At 35.9% G+C, this 18,727-nt stretch overlaps 1 protein-coding gene across 1 annotated transcript in view; it reads left to right on the top strand.

Moving 5' to 3' along the window:
• The window catches only part of LOC131688095 (uncharacterized), a 457,491-nt gene that overhangs the window by 43,843 nt on the left and 394,921 nt on the right, over window positions 1–18,727 (top strand). Inside the window, exon 2 of the mRNA XM_058972246.1 lies at window positions 6,008–7,097. Coding sequence (XP_058828229.1) covers window positions 6,329–7,097 — 769 coding nt within the window. The 5' untranslated portion in view covers window positions 6,008–6,328. The remainder of the gene's footprint in view (window positions 1–6,007; window positions 7,098–18,727) is intronic.

Genomic DNA, 18,727 nt, shown 5'->3' with positions numbered 1-18,727 from the left:
GGCGAGAGCAGTTCTCTCGAAACCGAGCCAACCAACCAGATTTCTCGAAAATGGCTAGACCGATTTGATCAACTTAGTCTCAAATGAAAGGTGTTGCGTCCCCGGAAACCGATATTAAATTCCATCTCCATCCGACTTCCGGCTCCGGAGTTACGGCGATCACATAGAAAACTCCGATTCAAACCGATAGCGCGATGAATGCAAAAAGGTGCTCTTATATATACTTACCAAGTGTAATAAGAATGAAAGACATTTCCATAATGTTATATTGTACGAACCAGCTATTAAATCATAGTTTGGAGAAATGAGAAAGGCACAATTGTACCTCTAGGTGGATTAAAACAGGTTTTTACATTTTAACGACATTTAGTTAGTTATTACTGGGTTGGGTAGGAAAAGTTTTGAAAATTTAGAGCCCTCAAATGAGAGCAAGGATGTGAAGTATACAGATCGGAAAACTAGAAGTATCTTTAGAAAAAGCGCTTCTCTTATAATCTAGCCAAATATTAAAAGGCGCCTTTCTTCTACTTATGCGCAAATTAGTAAGTAATGATGCCTCGTTAGCTTAGTGTCGACTATCAGAGATAGTACTTCATCAGTCTTTAACTTCGCAAATTCTGTAGCATAAGCACTCAAGTTAACTAGCAGAATTTTCATAATAACTTGCATCAATTTTAGACAATTCTAATACAGTGAAGATCCGTTTTTAACAGCCCTTTGGTGAGTTTTAGGCTGTTAAAACGGGGATATTGACAAAATTGGGACATATATTTTTCTTTCTTTTTAACAAACCGAAGCTCTTAAAATATTCTTCTCTAGTCCCTAGATATAACTTCACAATTCTTTCCGATCATTTAGTTTAAATTTCGTTTAATAGGGTCAGACAGTGCAAATTTTAAAATTTAAATTATAATTTGGATTTTTTCATATTAAGGATCTCTAGGATAAGAAAAATATGCTCAAGAAAAAATTTACTAGAATTCGACTTGGTTCGTCTGCTAGAACCCATCAAACTACCAACTATCGATTTTCATATGAGGCTGACAAAATCGTGGGCTGATAAAATCGGGTCTTCACTATAATCTATCAATCGTACAATGTAATGGTACAACAACATGACAACAATGTACCATAAATACCTTCTCGTCTCATTGCGACAGTACTCTCCATGAAATAGATCTTTGTCACACACGTCCATAGAGAACTAGTCCATTGTTCACATTGTTCTTTCAAATTGATGTTCTTTGGGTGTTTCAAAGGAGCAAATGAGTTATTTTAAATCTGCAATCTTTTCCTAATACACTAGTTATAACACTATTTGGTCGGTGTTAAGTCAGACCGGACCAAGTCGCAAAACATCAAAAAATGTGTTATTGATAGCACTGGATAAAGAATTTCTTCATCTACATTCCACTTTTACCGGATTTGAAATATGAAACAGTAAACAAAAATTATGGCAAAAATTATTTTCCAATTATAATGTAAAGGATGCTGCGATTCAAACTTTAAACGCGTTTTTCTCGAAATCAATGCACTGTCACTTAGTCCGGTCTGACCTAACACCGACCATTTGTAACTTGTATGGACTTGTCAGCTTCAGATTCATCCAAATCTGAAAAAATCAGATCCATTCAGATTTTGAAAATATATATTTTAGCTAATTGTCAGCTAAGAGGTCATGCACAAATAACGTAGCTTTTTGCCTTTCTCATATAGAAAGGATATGCAGTCACTCTAAAAATCGTCAACCTGATACCGGCATTGACATAAGGTTTCTGGGTTTTAACAGGATAGATTTACACACCCCTCCCCCTCACCAGTCACCAATCACCACCAATTTAAATTCCCCTTAGATCACCCCTCATTGCACCTCCCCCCCCCCCCCTCCGGCCACCACCGCATACATCACTCATACCCCTCCCCCTCTCAACCCCATCATCTTTATACCACCGCTATAGCACAAGGCATTCCGAATTAAGCTGGGGAGTGGTTCGTTCGTAGTTAGCAGGAAGACAACATTGAACTAATGCTGATTAGGCTAATAAAGTACGATATTTTTTTGTTTCTTAGGAATTCCACGAAGATCCGTCCGAAAATCTTTAAAATCGTGACCGACCATTTTAGATTCCAATGAAGCTTTACACGTTTCACCGTCATGCAAGACTAAATATTTTCTACAGGTAATAAGATTATTTTGACTCAAGAGCAACTTTTCAAAAGGGCGTAAACGTTTCTACGTGTATGAATTTCAAATTTTTTTTGTTCGATTACTGTATTTTATACAGCAAAACTATCTGAGAACGAGTTACAGGGAATGAATACTTCTGTCTGAAAAAAAATATACACTGAAAAAAATGTTGTGTCATTTTTCAAAAAAACAAAAATTTTTGATAAAAATTTAAATTGCGAAAAAAACCATTTTTTAAATTTTTTATATTTTTTTACCAAAAACCTAAAGAGAAAAGAAACATTCTGAATGTGATTGCATGATGGAGAAAAAATCGGTAAAAAAGTTTTCCTAACAATAACTTCGTACATGTTTTTAAATTTTATACTAATAGACATACAAAATTTTAATTCTATTACGGAATATAATTCTAAGTACCATTTAAAATCAAAATGCATTTAACAAAAATCTTCCAAAATGCGATAGTTTTCGAGATATTTGAAATTTTGCTCCTTCAAAAACAATTAATTCGTGTAATTATGCTCTTTTTAAAAGTTATTCGCGTTACCCCATCAAAAAATGTCAAAAATTTAATGTTTATCGTTTTAAAGACGTAAAAGCAACTTTTTAATGTATTTGGATCATAGAGAAGCTTTCAATAAAAAAGTTTTCGTAACAACAACTTTTGACATTTTTTATAATTCTTACTATTTGCAGTCAAAAATACAATTTTCTTTTTGAATATGATTCTTAACGCCATTTTAAATCGAAATGCTCTTAACAAAAATTTTCTAAAATGTAGTAGTTCTCGAGATATTTTAACTTTTGTTTTAACAACAGAATTATTTTGTTTTATTACGACCTTTTCATAAGTTAGTCACGTTTCTCCATCAACAATAATAGATTTTTCAAAAGGCCCGTAAACTTTCCTGCAACTTTCTCTTTGACATCAAGGCGATATTGTGAAATATTTTAAAGTTACATGAAAACAACCAACATATGATTCAGCTATATAGTTTAATCAACAGACCCTATGGTTAACATAACGAACATAACCAACCATAGTTTAAAGAAATGAGAAAGGCACAATTGCACCACTAGGTGGATTAAAACAGGTTTTCTCTTTCAATCATCTTTCTTTTAATGTTGATAAGGACGAAAAGGATTCTCAATCCAAAGGTGCAATGCAATTCGTCGTTTATTACAATTACAGTTCGAGAACTGTCTACTTTAGTTCATTCAAATGTAAAGTTTTGAATTTAAGCCAATTGTATTTTACCAGGCAGGATAGAATCAGGAAGAAGGGCCATTTTAGTTTACATTAGCTATCTCCTAGAGCAAGAAAATAAATGAAAAAGGCATGATGAAATCCGTTACTACATTAATCAACATCTTGAAAAAGTAAGATTATCGAATAAATTTGGTCAACACCTTTCCACACCTCCTTGTTCATAAAGTGTCATTTTCGCCCAAGAATCGGAGGAATCTGAAAATATATTTTTTCTGCTAAGAATGGAACTTTGTAAATATTCAAATTTATCTGAATTTACTGTTCATCTAAACCCAACATTTTTTTGTAAGTCCTTGTTAATCGTCTTCTTAATCCATTGGGCCCCGTGCACATCTAAAAACTGATGAAACTTTAATAAATTTCTCGGATGATTTTACATCGGTTTATAGCTTTCTACGAAGTTGTAGACAATGAGGTTGTTCATCAGATTCTCACTTTTAGTATTTTTTTATTGTCTATAGTACCAATTAGTAGCAAAAATGCAAATAAAGTTCATTAAAAAACTAAAGTTTTCAATCAAAAAACTTTAAAATAAAAAGTTGTTCTAGATCCCCCGACCGATTATTTTGCCCTTGGTTTCAAATGAAAGGGAAAAGTCCAATCTTTCATATCCCGAAGTTTTGCAGATGCCGAAATTTTTTGAATAAAGTTGTTCGACAAAGACACCGTATAGATAAGGATCTGCAACCCGATGATGATGTTTATGATGACTGTGTGCTAGACGATTTGAAAAATGATGCTAAGAGTTCCTGATGAAGAAAAAAATTGCAAAATAATCTACTGGATTCTTCCGGGCGAAATCCGAATTAACTGAGCAAAGACACGGAATATGCCTCCCAAAACCAGTGTGGCAACCCTAAATAGAAGGTTGAGAAGTTTTCTTTTTGTTTCTAATTACTTTTAATAACAATCCAGCAGTTGCCAAGACCGGAAATTCAATAAATCAAAAGAATCGATTTCATATTGACGAAATTTGAAGACAACCTCATGACTTCTTATCAAATTATTAATTTTTGACCTCTAGCAAGTCTGATCTTATTTTTTTTCGATAATAGAAATTTTAAAATTAGGGCCATTCGCTTCTTCATCCAGGTTAGAAAATTTTCTTTAAAAAATTCTCCATTCCTTTGTGCGGGGTTAGGAATCGAGCCCAGGTGAGCTGCGTACATGGCAATCGATGTACCAACTACGCTATGCCCACCCTGGTCTGATCTTCTAATTGAGTACAAATACATATATTTGATATCAAATATGCAGTAGTTTATAATTTTCGCTCTTCTAGTTACATCATACACAAGATATTGAATTTTTTGTTGAAAGTATTGGCCAAAATTGGTTGTTCATCAGATTCTCACTTTTAGTATTTTTTTATTGTCTATAGTACCAATTAGTAGCAAAAATGCAAATAAAGTTCATTAAAAAACTAAAGTTTTCAATCAAAAAACTTTAAAATAAAAAGTTGTTCTAGATCCCCCGACCGATTATTTTGCCCTTGGTTTCAAATGAAAGGGAAAAGTCCAATCTTTCATATCCCGAAGTTTTGTAGATGCCGAAATTTTTTGAATAAAGTTGTTCGACAAAGACACCGTATAGATAAGGATCTGCAACCCGATGATGATGTTTATGATGACTGTGTGCTAGACGATTTGAAAAATGATGCTAAGAGTTCCTGATGAAGAAAAAAATTGCAAAATAATCTACTGGATTCTTCCGGGCGAAATCCGAATTAACTGAGCAAAGACACGGAATATGCCTCCCAAAACCAGTGTGGCAACCCTAAATAGAAGGTTGAGAAGTTTTCTTTTTGTTTCTAATTACTTTTAATAACAATCCAGCAGTTGCCAAGACCGGAAATTCAATAAATCAAAAGAATCGATTTCATATTGACGAAATTTGAAGACAACCTCATGACTTCTTATCAAATTATTAATTTTTGACCTCTAGCAAGTCTGATCTTATTTTTTTTCGATAATAGAAATTTTAAAATTAGGGCCATTCGCTTCTTCATCCAGGTTAGAAAATTTTCTTTAAAAAATTCTCCATTCCTTTGTGCGGGGTTAGGAATCGAGCCCAGGTGAGCTGCGTACATGGCAATCGATGTACCAACTACGCTATGCCCACCCTGGTCTGATCTTCTAATTGAGTACAAATACATATATTTGATATCAAATATGCAGTAGTTTATAATTTTCGCTCTTCTAGTTACATCATACACAAGATATTGAATTTTTTGTTGAAAGTATTGGCCAAAATTTTAGTTTCTGTTGAAAATCCGGGCCCCCTTCAAAACTCCGGGCCCGGAGGGCCTGTTCACGCTACAAGTTATCATATTTTCAATTGTTTCATTTCCTTCTCTCTCTATCTCGCTCTCCTTCAACCTGATTCCTGACCTTAATTTTAATTTTCTTAAATTTCTTAAATTAGATCGAATCACCTTGAAAGTTGAACGAATTTTTGAAGTCTCCTTTTATTATCGTACATTTTCCAAATCTGTACTTGACATAATAAAAATCAAAATAACTAAGTTTACTTTTTCTTTTCTTTTGCAGGTGTTGATACGGAAAGCGGAAAATAAAGTGAAGAAAGAGTGTTAGCAATGATGGTAATGAGAAGAAAATTTCAGTGCATTCGCCTCAGTTTCTTTCAGTGTAAGTGAAAGCATGTAAATTGCTTGTTCAAGTGTCGTTAAAAATTTCCAAACCGTGCAAAAGTAGAGGCCCTGTAGTGGCCACAGGCGGGTGAGTTGTGTTCATTTCTAAGCAGTGACCACGGCACCGACGCTGGTTCGGTGAAGCCCAACAGCCGCAGTGGCCCCCCAGAATGTGTCCAGTGGTGCCGCGGGGGCCAGCCGAACGTACAGGCTGATCTTTATGCTGCTGCTGACATTAGTATTGCTCCCGTCGGCGACTCCCCTAGCGGTGCCACCAGCGGCACAATCTCAGCTTCATCATCGCAAGCAGCAAATCGCTCCCACGATCAGCGGCGGTGAACAGGTGGCGGTATCAGATATCCCAATGATAAGCAGTCACCAGCAACAGATTCAAAGTCAAAATGGTTCACGTAAACCGTTTTCATCGATTGACCTCATTCGGTTCTACGCCGATACGTCTCCGGATCTGTACAACATTACCCTCAAGGCTATGAAGCAGTACATCCGGAGTCAGCTCAATTCGACTAGGCTCGGGAAAGGCCCTAGAAAACGATCCCACCATCATTCAGATGCTGAATTCGACTTCTACATGAAGTTTAAAGAATTCAACAATACTCAGTCGGCAGTTGATTCTTCCAATTCTGTCGGTATTAGCAGCAGTAGGTTTCCTAATTACAGCAATCAATCGTCGCTCAATGCATCGACCGGTCCGTCTGTCGGGCAGGGAAATCTTCGGGTAGATGATACTATGGCCGCGTTCAAGTTCCCATTAGATACGGATGTGGTAAAGTGTGGTGATGCAAAGGATGATACAGGCGTTGAGCGTGTATCCAATGTAGATCTTCAGGCGGCACCCAGTGGTACCATCAACCAGAAGGATTACAATGTCCTGATGGATGATCCACGGGGATATTTAGCGGCATCTTCGTTATATCCGGAGCGACCGGCGAAAACAACGAGCTGGGATTCGGCCTTCATCAGACAGAGAGGTGAGTGATTGCGACTACTACATGTCACTACTGTCGTTTTAGTTCTAAGGTACACTGGCTACTATTAAACGGTAGAGAAATGTTCCTGTGATAGTGAACATATAAAATAATACCTATGGTAGTTCAATTTCAACAGCCAGTCTCATATTATCATGATGAAGTTTTCCCGAATAGGATATGCAATTACTAACAATAGAACTTCATACTCACTTGTGGTAAGGCGACACACGTTTTGTCTCTCGGGCTCAATTTGAAGCGATGGAAGGCACCGCACCGCACTAATGGACATCATAAATTTATCCGTCGTTCTGCCATTTAAATGCCCCACGATCAAACGAAGCAAACAAAACTCGCATCAACTCCGTGGCAATTTACAAAATCCTTTCTTGATTGGCAGGGCCAAATTTGGTTGGTCTGACTGGTCTGGTCGTCTTGAATGGCGCCTGCTCCAGGTGATGGCCTCGTCCCAAAGTGAGACCGGCCGACGCACGGACAGTCGGGTCATCATGTGCAATTACGTGACATGCGATGCAAATGAAAGTGCGATAAAACCGTCGCTGTCGCAAAATGAAAACGCCAAATGGACAGAAAATTACTTAAAATGGTCGCTACCTTCTTCGCCGTCAGTCATAAAACTGTTGGACAAGGGATGTAATGTGGAAAAATGGCAGGGACACAAGATCCCAATTCTTCGTGGATTACGGCCGATGGCGGCAGGTGGCCGTGCGGTTGCGTTAATCCATAGAGAGGGCAGCTGAATAGGTTAAGTGGGAATCCTTTTTTTTTTCATTTCAATGCACCGTCGACAAAGTGGAGGAGAGTCGCTCGCACACCGGGCGCTGCTTTTACTGCGGGAGCGTTTAAAAATTCCCACACTGACCGGCTAGGACCGGCAGCAACCGTCAGCCAAGGGGAAAATTATTTATACACTTTTTATTGCTGATTCGAGTGAGTGTAACATCGAAATATAAATAAGCCCTAAATCCACTGTCGCCTTCTCACATTTTTTTTTGCTCAAAAGTGTCACATAAATAACGGAGCCATAAAATGATTTTTTAATGACACCGACTGCCAGGCGACGTTGACCTCTGATGCTACCGATGTTGCCCATAAAAGTGATATACTGACTGAAAGGATTCACAACATTGCTTGTAATGCTGGTAGCCATCAACATTTATTGAAATGTAAATCGGATAGACTCAACAGAGCAGGTTTGAAGCGTTTAAGGGTTATTAAGGTTAACGTTCACTTCCGGGTCGCGGAGAATGTAGCAATCATTAGAGATTCGAAAGCAAATAGACTCGGATTAGCTACTGTTTTATGGACAATCTAACTTTCAACCACTTTTAATTGTTCTGCATTTTCTTAAATACAGCATAATGCAAATAAAATATATTTAGTACTCAGTGAGTCCTGATTGTTCTTAGATATGTTTCGATCGCTACACTTCTCCTGTGAAGAATTTTTAGCGGACTTGAATTACATTATAGTATGAAAAATTACCGAAAACGAAAGTTAAATCGGCCTTTTTAAACAACAGCACCCTTACAGATATGAATTCATGCAAGGAGCAGCCCAGTTAGTCGATGGATAGGACACAACTCACCGGTGTATTTTAACGAGATTCACAAGGCGGACCAGCGGTAGCGCACTTCTTCGTATGCTTCCAAACAGCACGGTCTGGTTCAACTACAAACATTGTTTAATAATTAATTTTGCAGCTTTTACATGCTAATTACAATGTTGTTGCAACCCACATTTTTTTCCGAGAGTGGAGCAGATGCGATCTACCAACAGGTAGTTTTTTTGTTGCGCTCCTTGTGGTGTGTCGAGTTTATATTGCTGCATCACAAAGCATGTTGCTTTAATTCGGAAAGAAAACAAAAACTATCTCGTCCGACTAACTGAGAAAATGAACCTGCCACTAAAACTGTATATTTAATATGCCATTTAATTCAAATTGTTTTATTATAACCCGACACTTTTTGTGCAGTATTGTACATAATTAAGGAACAAAAATATGGAAACGTAATTTACAAAAAATTAAAGTTAAGTCTTTTTCTTGAAATATACTTATTTTGAAATGTATGCAAGATTTTTGACGACATAAAACAATCGACTAATCAAAAGGCAATGAAATCTCAACCAGTAAATAGTGCAACTAGTAGCTCCAAAGCAACAGCCACAACTCAGAGTACTCCTGGAAATTGTTCCATAGGCAAGAAAAATATTTTTATACAGACTAGTAAATTGTTTTATGTTATGCATTTTCATAAATGTCCTGGAGAATCAAAAGCCATTTTGATATACATTACCAAAAAACGCAAACGCATCTAAGATAGATACATATTGCAAAATGGCCGAAAATTATCAGCAAATAAATTATGGCGCTCAGTCCGGTTTGGCTTAACACAACTCATATTGCAGTTTTGTTAATATGTAAAAGGAACGACTCCTCTAAACTCACACATCGAACCTAGTTCAACAAAACCATACAAGTAACAAGAAACAATAAACAAGAACAAAACACAGAAAACAGGAAACAGGAAACAGGAAACAGGAAACAGTAAACAAGAAACAAGAAAATTATCGATATTTCTTATCAGCGATGGAATTTAAATTTCTTTCAGAGTATACGATTGCTCTTGACATTTTACATTCATACAGTATACAGTAAACTACCTCACCAGGAGCTTTCATTTGCATCTATACTCGGTATACTTGTATACGATAGCAGCAATCGTAAAAAAATTAAAGCATCGGACGGTAAGGAATAGAAAACAGTGCGAAACATGCGCACATGCACTACACTCAGTGTTCTAAACTTGCTCGCAGACAGTGTTTGTATTCGAGTAGAAGGCTGCGACTTTCAGCAACCCTGAAATAAAGAAAAAGAAAACAGACAATAAGAAAACAGGTAAAAATATAAATAATAAAATGGGTAAATTGGAAAAAAGAGACTTAAACAATTTCAAAATTAGGAAAAAGTAGAAAAATTTGAAAATTTTAGATGAAGAAAATAAAATAAGATAAGCAAATGTGAGATTAGCAAAGACAATAAATAAAAATCAAAAAAAAAAAATCAGAAAATAATGAATGAGAAAATATGAAAATCAGAAAATAAAAATTTAAACCATTGGAAAAAAACAAAATAATGAAACACTAACCAGGAAAAAACTAATAAAGAAAATATTGAACCATAGGAGAATAATAAAAGAAAAAATAAGGACAGAAGAAAATATTGCAAGAAGAAAATAAAAATATAGAAAAATATAAATGAGGCAGAAATAAGTAAGTGAAAAAATAAGAAAATAAAGAAACAGAAAAATAAAAAGTATGAGAAAATAGAAAGAAAAAATAGAAAGAAAAAAATACTCAAATAAAAAAGGTACAAAATAAGTAAAGAAAACCATACGTTAAGAAAAAATAAGAAAATGGGAAAATAAGAGGAAAATAAACACATTATTAAAAAGAAATTTAAAAAATAAGAAAGTATCAAAGTTTTCCCTTTCGATAACTGTGGCGAAATGTGTTTGTGTTTGTTTGTGGTTTATCCGGAATTTCCCGTCAAAACTTTTACAAGTTGGATTATACGCCATTAACATATGTTTGTCCAGAAATAATAAAATATGAAAATAAGAAAACAAGAAAATGAGGAAATAATAAATTAAGAAAATTAGAAATTAAGAAAATAAGAAAATAAGAAAATAAGAAAATAAGAAAATAAGAAAATAAGAAAATGAGAAAATAAGAAAATAAGAAAATAAGAAAATAAGAAAATAACAAAATAAGAAAATAAGCAAATAAGAAAATAAGAAAATAAGAAAATAAGAAAATAAGAAAATAAAAAAAATAAGAAAATAAGAAAATAAGAAAATAAGAAAATAAGAAAATAAGAAAATAAGAAAATAAGAAAATAAGAAAATAAGAAAATAAGAAAATAAGAAAATAAGAAAATAAGAAAATAAGAAAATAAGAAAATAAGAAAATAAGAAAATAAGAAAATAAGAAAATAAGAAAATAAGAAAATAAGAAAATAAGAAAATAAGAAAATAAGAAAATAAGAAAATAAGAAAATAAGAAAATAAGAAAATAAGAAAATAAGAAAATAAGAAAATAAGAAAATAAGAAAATAAGAAAATAAGAAAATAAGAAAATAAGAAAATAAGAAAATAAGAAAATAAGAAAATAAGAAAATAAGAAAATAAGAAAATAAGAAAATAAGAAAATAGGAATATAAGAAAATAAGAAAATAAGAAAATAAGAAAATAAGAAAATAAGAAAATAAGAAAATAAGAAAATAAGAAAATAAGAAAATAAGAAAATAAGAAAATAAGAAAATAAGAAAATAAGAGAATAAGAAAATAAGAAAATAAGAAAATAAGAAAATAAGAAAATAAGAAAATAAGAAAATAAGAAAATAAGAAAATAAGAAAATAAGAAAATAAGAAAATAAGAAAATAAGAAAATAAGAAAATAAGAAAATAAGAAAATAAGAAAATAAGAAAATAGGAAAATAGGAAAATAAGAAAATAAGAAAATAAAATAAAAAATAAGAAAATAATAAAACAAGAAATTAAGAAAATAGGAAAATAAGAAATTAAGAAAATAAGAAAATAAAATCTGAAAATAAGATAATTATCACGTAAGAAATTAAGAGAAAAAGAGAGGAAATTAGAAAATAATAAAAGAAAATAAAAAACCAAACTGAGAAAAACGAAAAACCGTAAAGTAACAAAACTATAGATAGAAAAATAGAGAATGGGGAAATATTAAATTGAATGAATAAGAAAAAGAAGTTAAATAAGTCTAAAAACAAGAAAAACGGAGAATAACAAAATAAGAAATTGGGAAAATAAGGAAATAAACAATGCAGTCAAAGAGATGAGAAAAAAGGAATGAAAGAAAATGTCAGCTAGTTAAGAATAAAATATGAAAAAAATAAAAAAAATTGAAATTACACCAACAATAAAAAGACATGAAATTAAAACATGAAGAAAATATGAAAAAATGAAGCTACGAAATATGAATATAAGAAAGGAAGAAATAAAAAATTAATAATAATTGGAATAAGAAAACACACAGAAATAGAAAGAAATAGAAAAAGAAAAAAAGAAATCACGAAAACAGCAAGCAGGTGGAACGATATATGTGGCTGAAGAGAACCGTCAATATTCACAAAATGTATTTGCTCTTTCAACCCAATTACTCCACTTGAATTGGCGACGACAGTATATTATTGTGAAACCGGAAGAGTTCTAGACCTCTTTATTATCTTATTATATATTTATTATCTCATTATTCTCCAAACAGTATGCATTCGATCACTGAAAAACTCGCGAATACAGTTTACGGACTTTTGTTGTAGAACGTAGTGTCCATTCAGCACTTTGTTTTTACAAATGTTTGCGTTAGTTGCGTTGCGTTGTTTTGCGTCTTGAGACGTTGAACCATTCAGACACGCGTTCCCGCTTTATTCTTGAAATCACGTAACGATATTGATTTATTCTTCCTATTTAATAGAAGCTGGAGTTGCACCTCACGCTTCTTATTCTTACGCTTCAGTTTTCTCCGTGGAGAACTCTATACCCAGCTGGAGAGCCCAAGCAGACAAATTGTTCTAAGTATCTTGCAATGGTCCTTGCAAATCGGCAGCTTTGGACCCAGTAACAGAGACCACCCCTTCGTCTGCAAGTTGCCTTTGCGTGCATGAATTGACAAGACAATCGTAAATATCATTCACGTAAAAATTGTAGAGTAGGGGACTTAGGCATGCGCCCTGGGGAAGACCCATGTAGCTAAATCGCGATGTTGTTAAATCGCAATGCGAAAAGTGCATGTGCTTTTCAGACAACAGGTTTAGCAAAAAGTAATTTAAAATTGGTGAAAGACCATGCTGGTGCAGCTTCTCTGACAGAATGTTGATAGAAACTGAGTCAAAAGCCCTCTTAATATCCAAGAAGACTGATGCCATCTGCTCTTTGTTAGCATAGGCCATTTGGATTTCTGTAGAAAGCAACGCAAGGCAATCGTTCGTCCCTTTGCCTTTGCGGAAGCCAAATTGTGTATCTGACAGTAAGCCATTTGCTTTAATCCAATTGTCGAAGCGAAACAGGATCATTTTCTCGAATAACTTCCGGATACAGGACACCATTGCAATCGGTCGATACGAGTTGTGGTCGGAGGCTGGTTTTCCTGGTTTTTGGAAAGCGATGATTTTCACTTGCCTCCAGTCATGAGGGACAATGTTACCCTCAAGAAACTTGTTAAATAAATTCAACAAGCGCCTTTTTGCAGTGTCCTGCAGATTCTTCAGCAAGTTGAATTTGATTCTGTCTAACCCTGGGGCGTTATTGTTGCATGATAAGAGAGCAAGTGAGAACTCCACCGTCGAAAACGGTGTTTCGTTCGCGGTATCGCGAGGAGACGCGGCGCGGTACGTTTTCTCTACCAGAACAGAGTCCGGACAGATCTTTATATCGAAAGCGAATTTCCACCGGTTTGAATATTCCGTGTTCTCGTTGGACTGTTTTGGTTGCGCATACGTCGAGCTGTACTCCAAAAAGTGCTCATGGCTGTTTCTCTCGTCAACCCATTGACGAACCGGCGCGAGTAACAGCGTTTATTGGCTTTCATTTGACTTTTCATTCGCCTTTCTAACGATGAGTACTGCTGATAACTAGCGGTTTTCCCGGACCGCAGTGGACTTCTCCGCGTACAGCTCTGAGCACTCTTTGTCCCACCACAGGGTGGGAGACCGTCCGTGGGCGTTCGTACCGGGTGCTGGTTTAGTCTCAGATTCGCGCTGTCGGGATTCAAACCAGCCAAAAATTTGTACTCTTCGTCCGGAGGAAGTTCTTGGGTGGACTCGGTTTTCTCGGATATCGCGGTCGCGTAACTCTTCCAATCAATGTTCAGTGTGAGGTCGTACGAGACATTGATTGTTTCTGATGGTCTTGAACTGTTAGCAATTGAAATTAGGATAGGCGAATGATCGCTACCGTGGGGATCAGGGATCACCTTCCACATGCAATATAACTGTAGCGATGTCGGCCATAGTGATAAATCCAACGCTCTTGCGCGTGCTGGTGGTGTAGGAATCCACGTTATTTCTCCCGTGTTAAACACGTCATGTTGAAATTGTCACAAATATCTTGGATTAATGGAGGAGTTGTTCGATGTTGAAAAAGGATACATCCAGCCGGCGCACCCTCTACATATAGTTTTAGTTAGTTGGGAATTATTAAGATGAAGGAATTGGCGGATATATGCAAATTTGTTCCTAATGTTATTAACACTAACATTAATAAAATTGTACTGAAATTAATCAATCTATCTTGAGATATGCATCAAGATGTTGATGAAAAGCTATAATAAATTGCCGTTTCAAGCATATTCGATACCTTATGTCTTATAAATATTGTTTAACTTCGAAAAAAACATATTTCGTTGTTTCTACTAGTCGTACAAAATTGAAAATCTAAGGCAAAATTGATGTATCTATGTTCGAGTAAATAGCGCAAAAACTAAGTCATCCCATTTAGTACTACGCATGTGAATAACATTTAAAATCTCACACTACTAATTTGCCGATACTCTGAAACGGATCCCTGTACTACAATGCTACACATACTCTACGTCAAAAACATGCCTCAGAAATAATGACCAGCGAGTGAGCCGACAGTCAATATTTTTTAGCCCGGGACATAACAATAAATAAATTAAATTGATTTAATCATTGACTGACTGCGGCCTGCGGTTTTCGGTTTGCCAGTTCGCCTGTTCGACTTGAATGATGCTGTTGCTGACCTGTCAGCTCGGATAGCTATTCTTAACTGGTTCGGAACCGTGCTGAGCGACTGCTTCGAGTCGCATACGTTGTTGTATGTATGCAAATTCTGGCAAACGGGCAAAGTGTCGCGGTGCTCGGAGTGTGACCACCGTCGTCCATGCGTCTGCCGGCGGACAATGGGTGAGCATCATTGTATGAGACTAAAAATTTGGAATATTACCGTCGTCGTCTGTTCGGACTTGTTTAACCGTGCGCCTTTCAGCTGGCTGGATGATTTGATGGATTTTTTATATTCATTTCGCGACTGATTGTTGCTGTTTTATTATTTGATCGTGCTGATTCGATGCAGTCACATTTGTGCTGTTTGTGCACGGCTGATTGCATCTTGTCGCGTCGTTTTGCATTATCACGGTGCGCTTGGTCGAACTCAGCGGGGTAGTGCCGGTGCATAACCGAATAATGAAATATAGCTTCTGTTATTTTCCGCTGAGGAGCGGGCATGACTCTAGCTTGGCCTTTTTTGTGATGGTAGTTTGAAGGTCGAAGTTTCAATATGAAGAACATTTATCTTCTAGGATTCACCCGTGACAGATACTAATTTAACATTATTTATTCATCAATCCGCATACGACGAGAGTATACATATATTATTTAAGTGGATTAGTTGCAATTTCTGTTCTTTTTTGTACTCATTGTCCGATCAACAGGACAATAATCGGATCGCTTATCACCCCGTCATCTTAGTTTGTCAGAAAACAAGTTCCCACCCTCACAAACATTCCACCAGGTAACTCCACTTACTTTCTTACTCTCTTTCTCTCCACTATACATTCCTCGGAGCCAGCAATGATGAAGGGTTCACAATCTCGACCAGGTTTTTGACCTGAATTTTGTTTGTTCTGCATCCTGCTACAGGGCTCTTGAATGGATTCCCCATTTCGTGGGTGTCTGTGTATGTGTGCTGTGTGCTGTGTGCTTGCATGTGAGAGCAAAATGTACCTTTCGCCTTAACATTACCCCAAACCGCGCCTGTCCAACATCCTATCATTCCACCCACCCCGGGCGCGGCGCACATTCGACAAAGATGTAAAGATATCAGCACAGAGACAGAAAAAAAAGAGAAAAGAAGGCTGGCTCTAATTAGCAGGCAGCAAGAAGGGCAGAATTGGTACGGAAGGCGCAGAGGAGAGCTCAGCCTTTTCGGACTTTTTTTTCTGCCTCTGGGAAGCACACATCGTTAGTGACAAGTGTCAAGCTGAAACTCGAACGTTCTGCCAGTTTTAATTCGCTCGACTGCATATCATAAATACGAAATAAATCTGCAGAAATTTGTATGATCGCTCTTTTTTTTTCTTTTTGAGCTCACATTCAAGTCAACGAAAGATGGGAAAAGTTCGCTTTTCGCCAAGAAAACTTGCTTCAAGATGACGCAGTTCAATGTCCTTTCTGTTCCGGGCAGCAGCAACAGCAGAAACAACAACAATAACGGACGAAAGGGCACCGACCTTTGACTGGATGCTTTCCGTTCAAGTGAATTCCCGCATCGAGTTGATAAGCACAAGCTGATCTGCGTCGAAACAAGTTTTTGATGACTTTTACTCGTGGTCAAACTTTTGGGCCTTTGCTTGTTGAAATTTGGCGCGTTGGAAAGCAAACAACTTTGTATCGCTGAAGTTGAGAAATTGAGCAAGCACGAATAAGCACGGAGAAGTTTTTGGTGCAACGCAAATTATTCGAATGGTTGCGGTGTTTCTACCGCTAGCGTTGCTTTACTATTTCAACCAAACCAAACCGTTCAGCTGCGGATTGAAGCATACCAGGAGTTTGATTTATTTGCTGACGCGGAGTTTTTATTCAAAATGTGGATGGCATGTGTCGTAGTACCTTTCGATTTGGTTCGAGATCGGTAAATGTTCTACTTTAGCGAAAAGTGAATAGTCCTAGACTGCTGGCGACTATACCCGTTTGCTTCGAAGTCGGAATAAGTCTTATAGATTCCGGATTATCGGTTGAATAATGTTGTAATATAAGTGGAAGGATTCAATATTTTCATGCAAATAAAAAGAGAGTTACTACACTGTTAAACGAAAGCTTAGATGACTCTTCATTGGTACGAGACTAGTTTTAGGATAATCTACTGAACGGATCTAAAACATTTTCTTTTATTTTAAAACTATTTTTTGTTTTGAAATTATAATCGCATGGGTACTCCTAGACGGGTGATTGTACGAAAGAAGTTAAAATGCGTTTCAAATAGCGGGCACAGTACTGATATTCCTATGTTGAATGGAAATTATTATGGAAAAATGCGCTGTTTATGCAATTCCGCTCATACAGATCGCTATTTCTCCAAAATAGAAAAATCAATACAATAAAAGAGTTGAATGAGTTTAACTTGCTAGGATTCATTTATAAAAATCTTATTACGATTTTAAGATAGAACAGTTGTGGAAATGCATAATAAACACTTCTGTTCTAGCAATATACCGTAATTTGTTTAGTTTCACGGAATCGTACGCGTTGTTGGAATACACATGTAGATGATCAGTAGGGTGGGACAAAAATTAGATTCCAGCTCCGAGCAACTTTTTAGGTACCATTTGGGTCCTAGAACAACTGTGGAAATTCTTAGCTCGAGTCGGTTCCGACAGCATGAAGTAACAAGTTACTTTACGCTTGTTCGGACATGCCGTAGACTCAGGTGATTCGCATTTCTAATGCCAAAAGACCTTGACCACTACGGTAGCAGACAAAGGGTTAAGTCGCCGGTGAGCTCTAAGCTTGCATATATGATCCTTCCACGCTTTTCTAAACTTTCTCCTTTCAACACCTTGCTCTCCCTTGAGTACTATGGCTCTAAATATTGAAAAATATACTTCACCTTCCAGTCCCTTGCTAATTAAATGCCGAAAAAACTGTTGACAAATTAACTCAATAGGTCGTTAACAAAAACGGTTAACAAAAAAATGGTAAAAACGATCGGTGAAACTATATTTTTGCGCCCACTGTTTAAAGTTTACATGGGATTTTGTATGGGAAAATGAACTTTTACAAAATAATTTCTCCAGGAGTCGCCCATTACTTCTTAAAAATAAATCGTTACGTGGCTTTTATAGGAAATTTAACAAAGAAACAAAGTCTCGAAAACCACGAAACGATCTGACGCTTCAGAAAAAAGTTATTAAGCAGAAACCGATTGATGCTCTGACGATTGATAAAATATTCATTTTTTCTAGCACCACTGCTGTTGGTTGTCCAATTATACGCAATTTTGTTTTAATCCTCTCTTAATGTGTCTAAATCGTTTATAGTATTTGGCCACTTCGAAAGGTTTTGAGGGATAAATTGAGGCTTCTTTTGTACATAATAAGAAAAAGTTAAAATTTTTGTATATAATTAGATCGTCAAAAGCAGTGATGCTATGAAAAGTGAAATTTTCATCAATCTTCAGGGCATCAATCGGTTTTTGCTTAATAACTTTTTCCACAAGTATCAGATCGTTTTGCAGTCTTCTAGACTTTGTTTCCTTGACAAATTTCCTATAAAAATCAGACATCTACTTATTTTTAGGAGATAACGGGCGACTCTTGGAAGAATTAATTTGCAAAAGACAATTTCCCCATACGAAATCCCATGTAAACTTTAAACAGTGGGCGCAAAAATATAGTTTCACCGATCGAGCTAAAAATTTGCAGAGTAGTTCTGGTAGCTAAATGGAACCCAAAAAGTTACTCGGAGCCAAATTTTATTTTTTTCATATAACCATGTCCCACTCTCACTCATTGATCAGTCCCACTGTTGATAAATAACGGATCGTTGTTTAAATATCTGGTCCATC

This window comes from Topomyia yanbarensis, chromosome 3 (assembly GCF_030247195.1).
Source record: "Topomyia yanbarensis strain Yona2022 chromosome 3, ASM3024719v1, whole genome shotgun sequence".
Classification (NCBI taxonomy): domain Eukaryota; kingdom Metazoa; phylum Arthropoda; class Insecta; order Diptera; family Culicidae; genus Topomyia; species Topomyia yanbarensis.
This window is presented reverse-complemented; position numbering and strand designations above follow the sequence as displayed.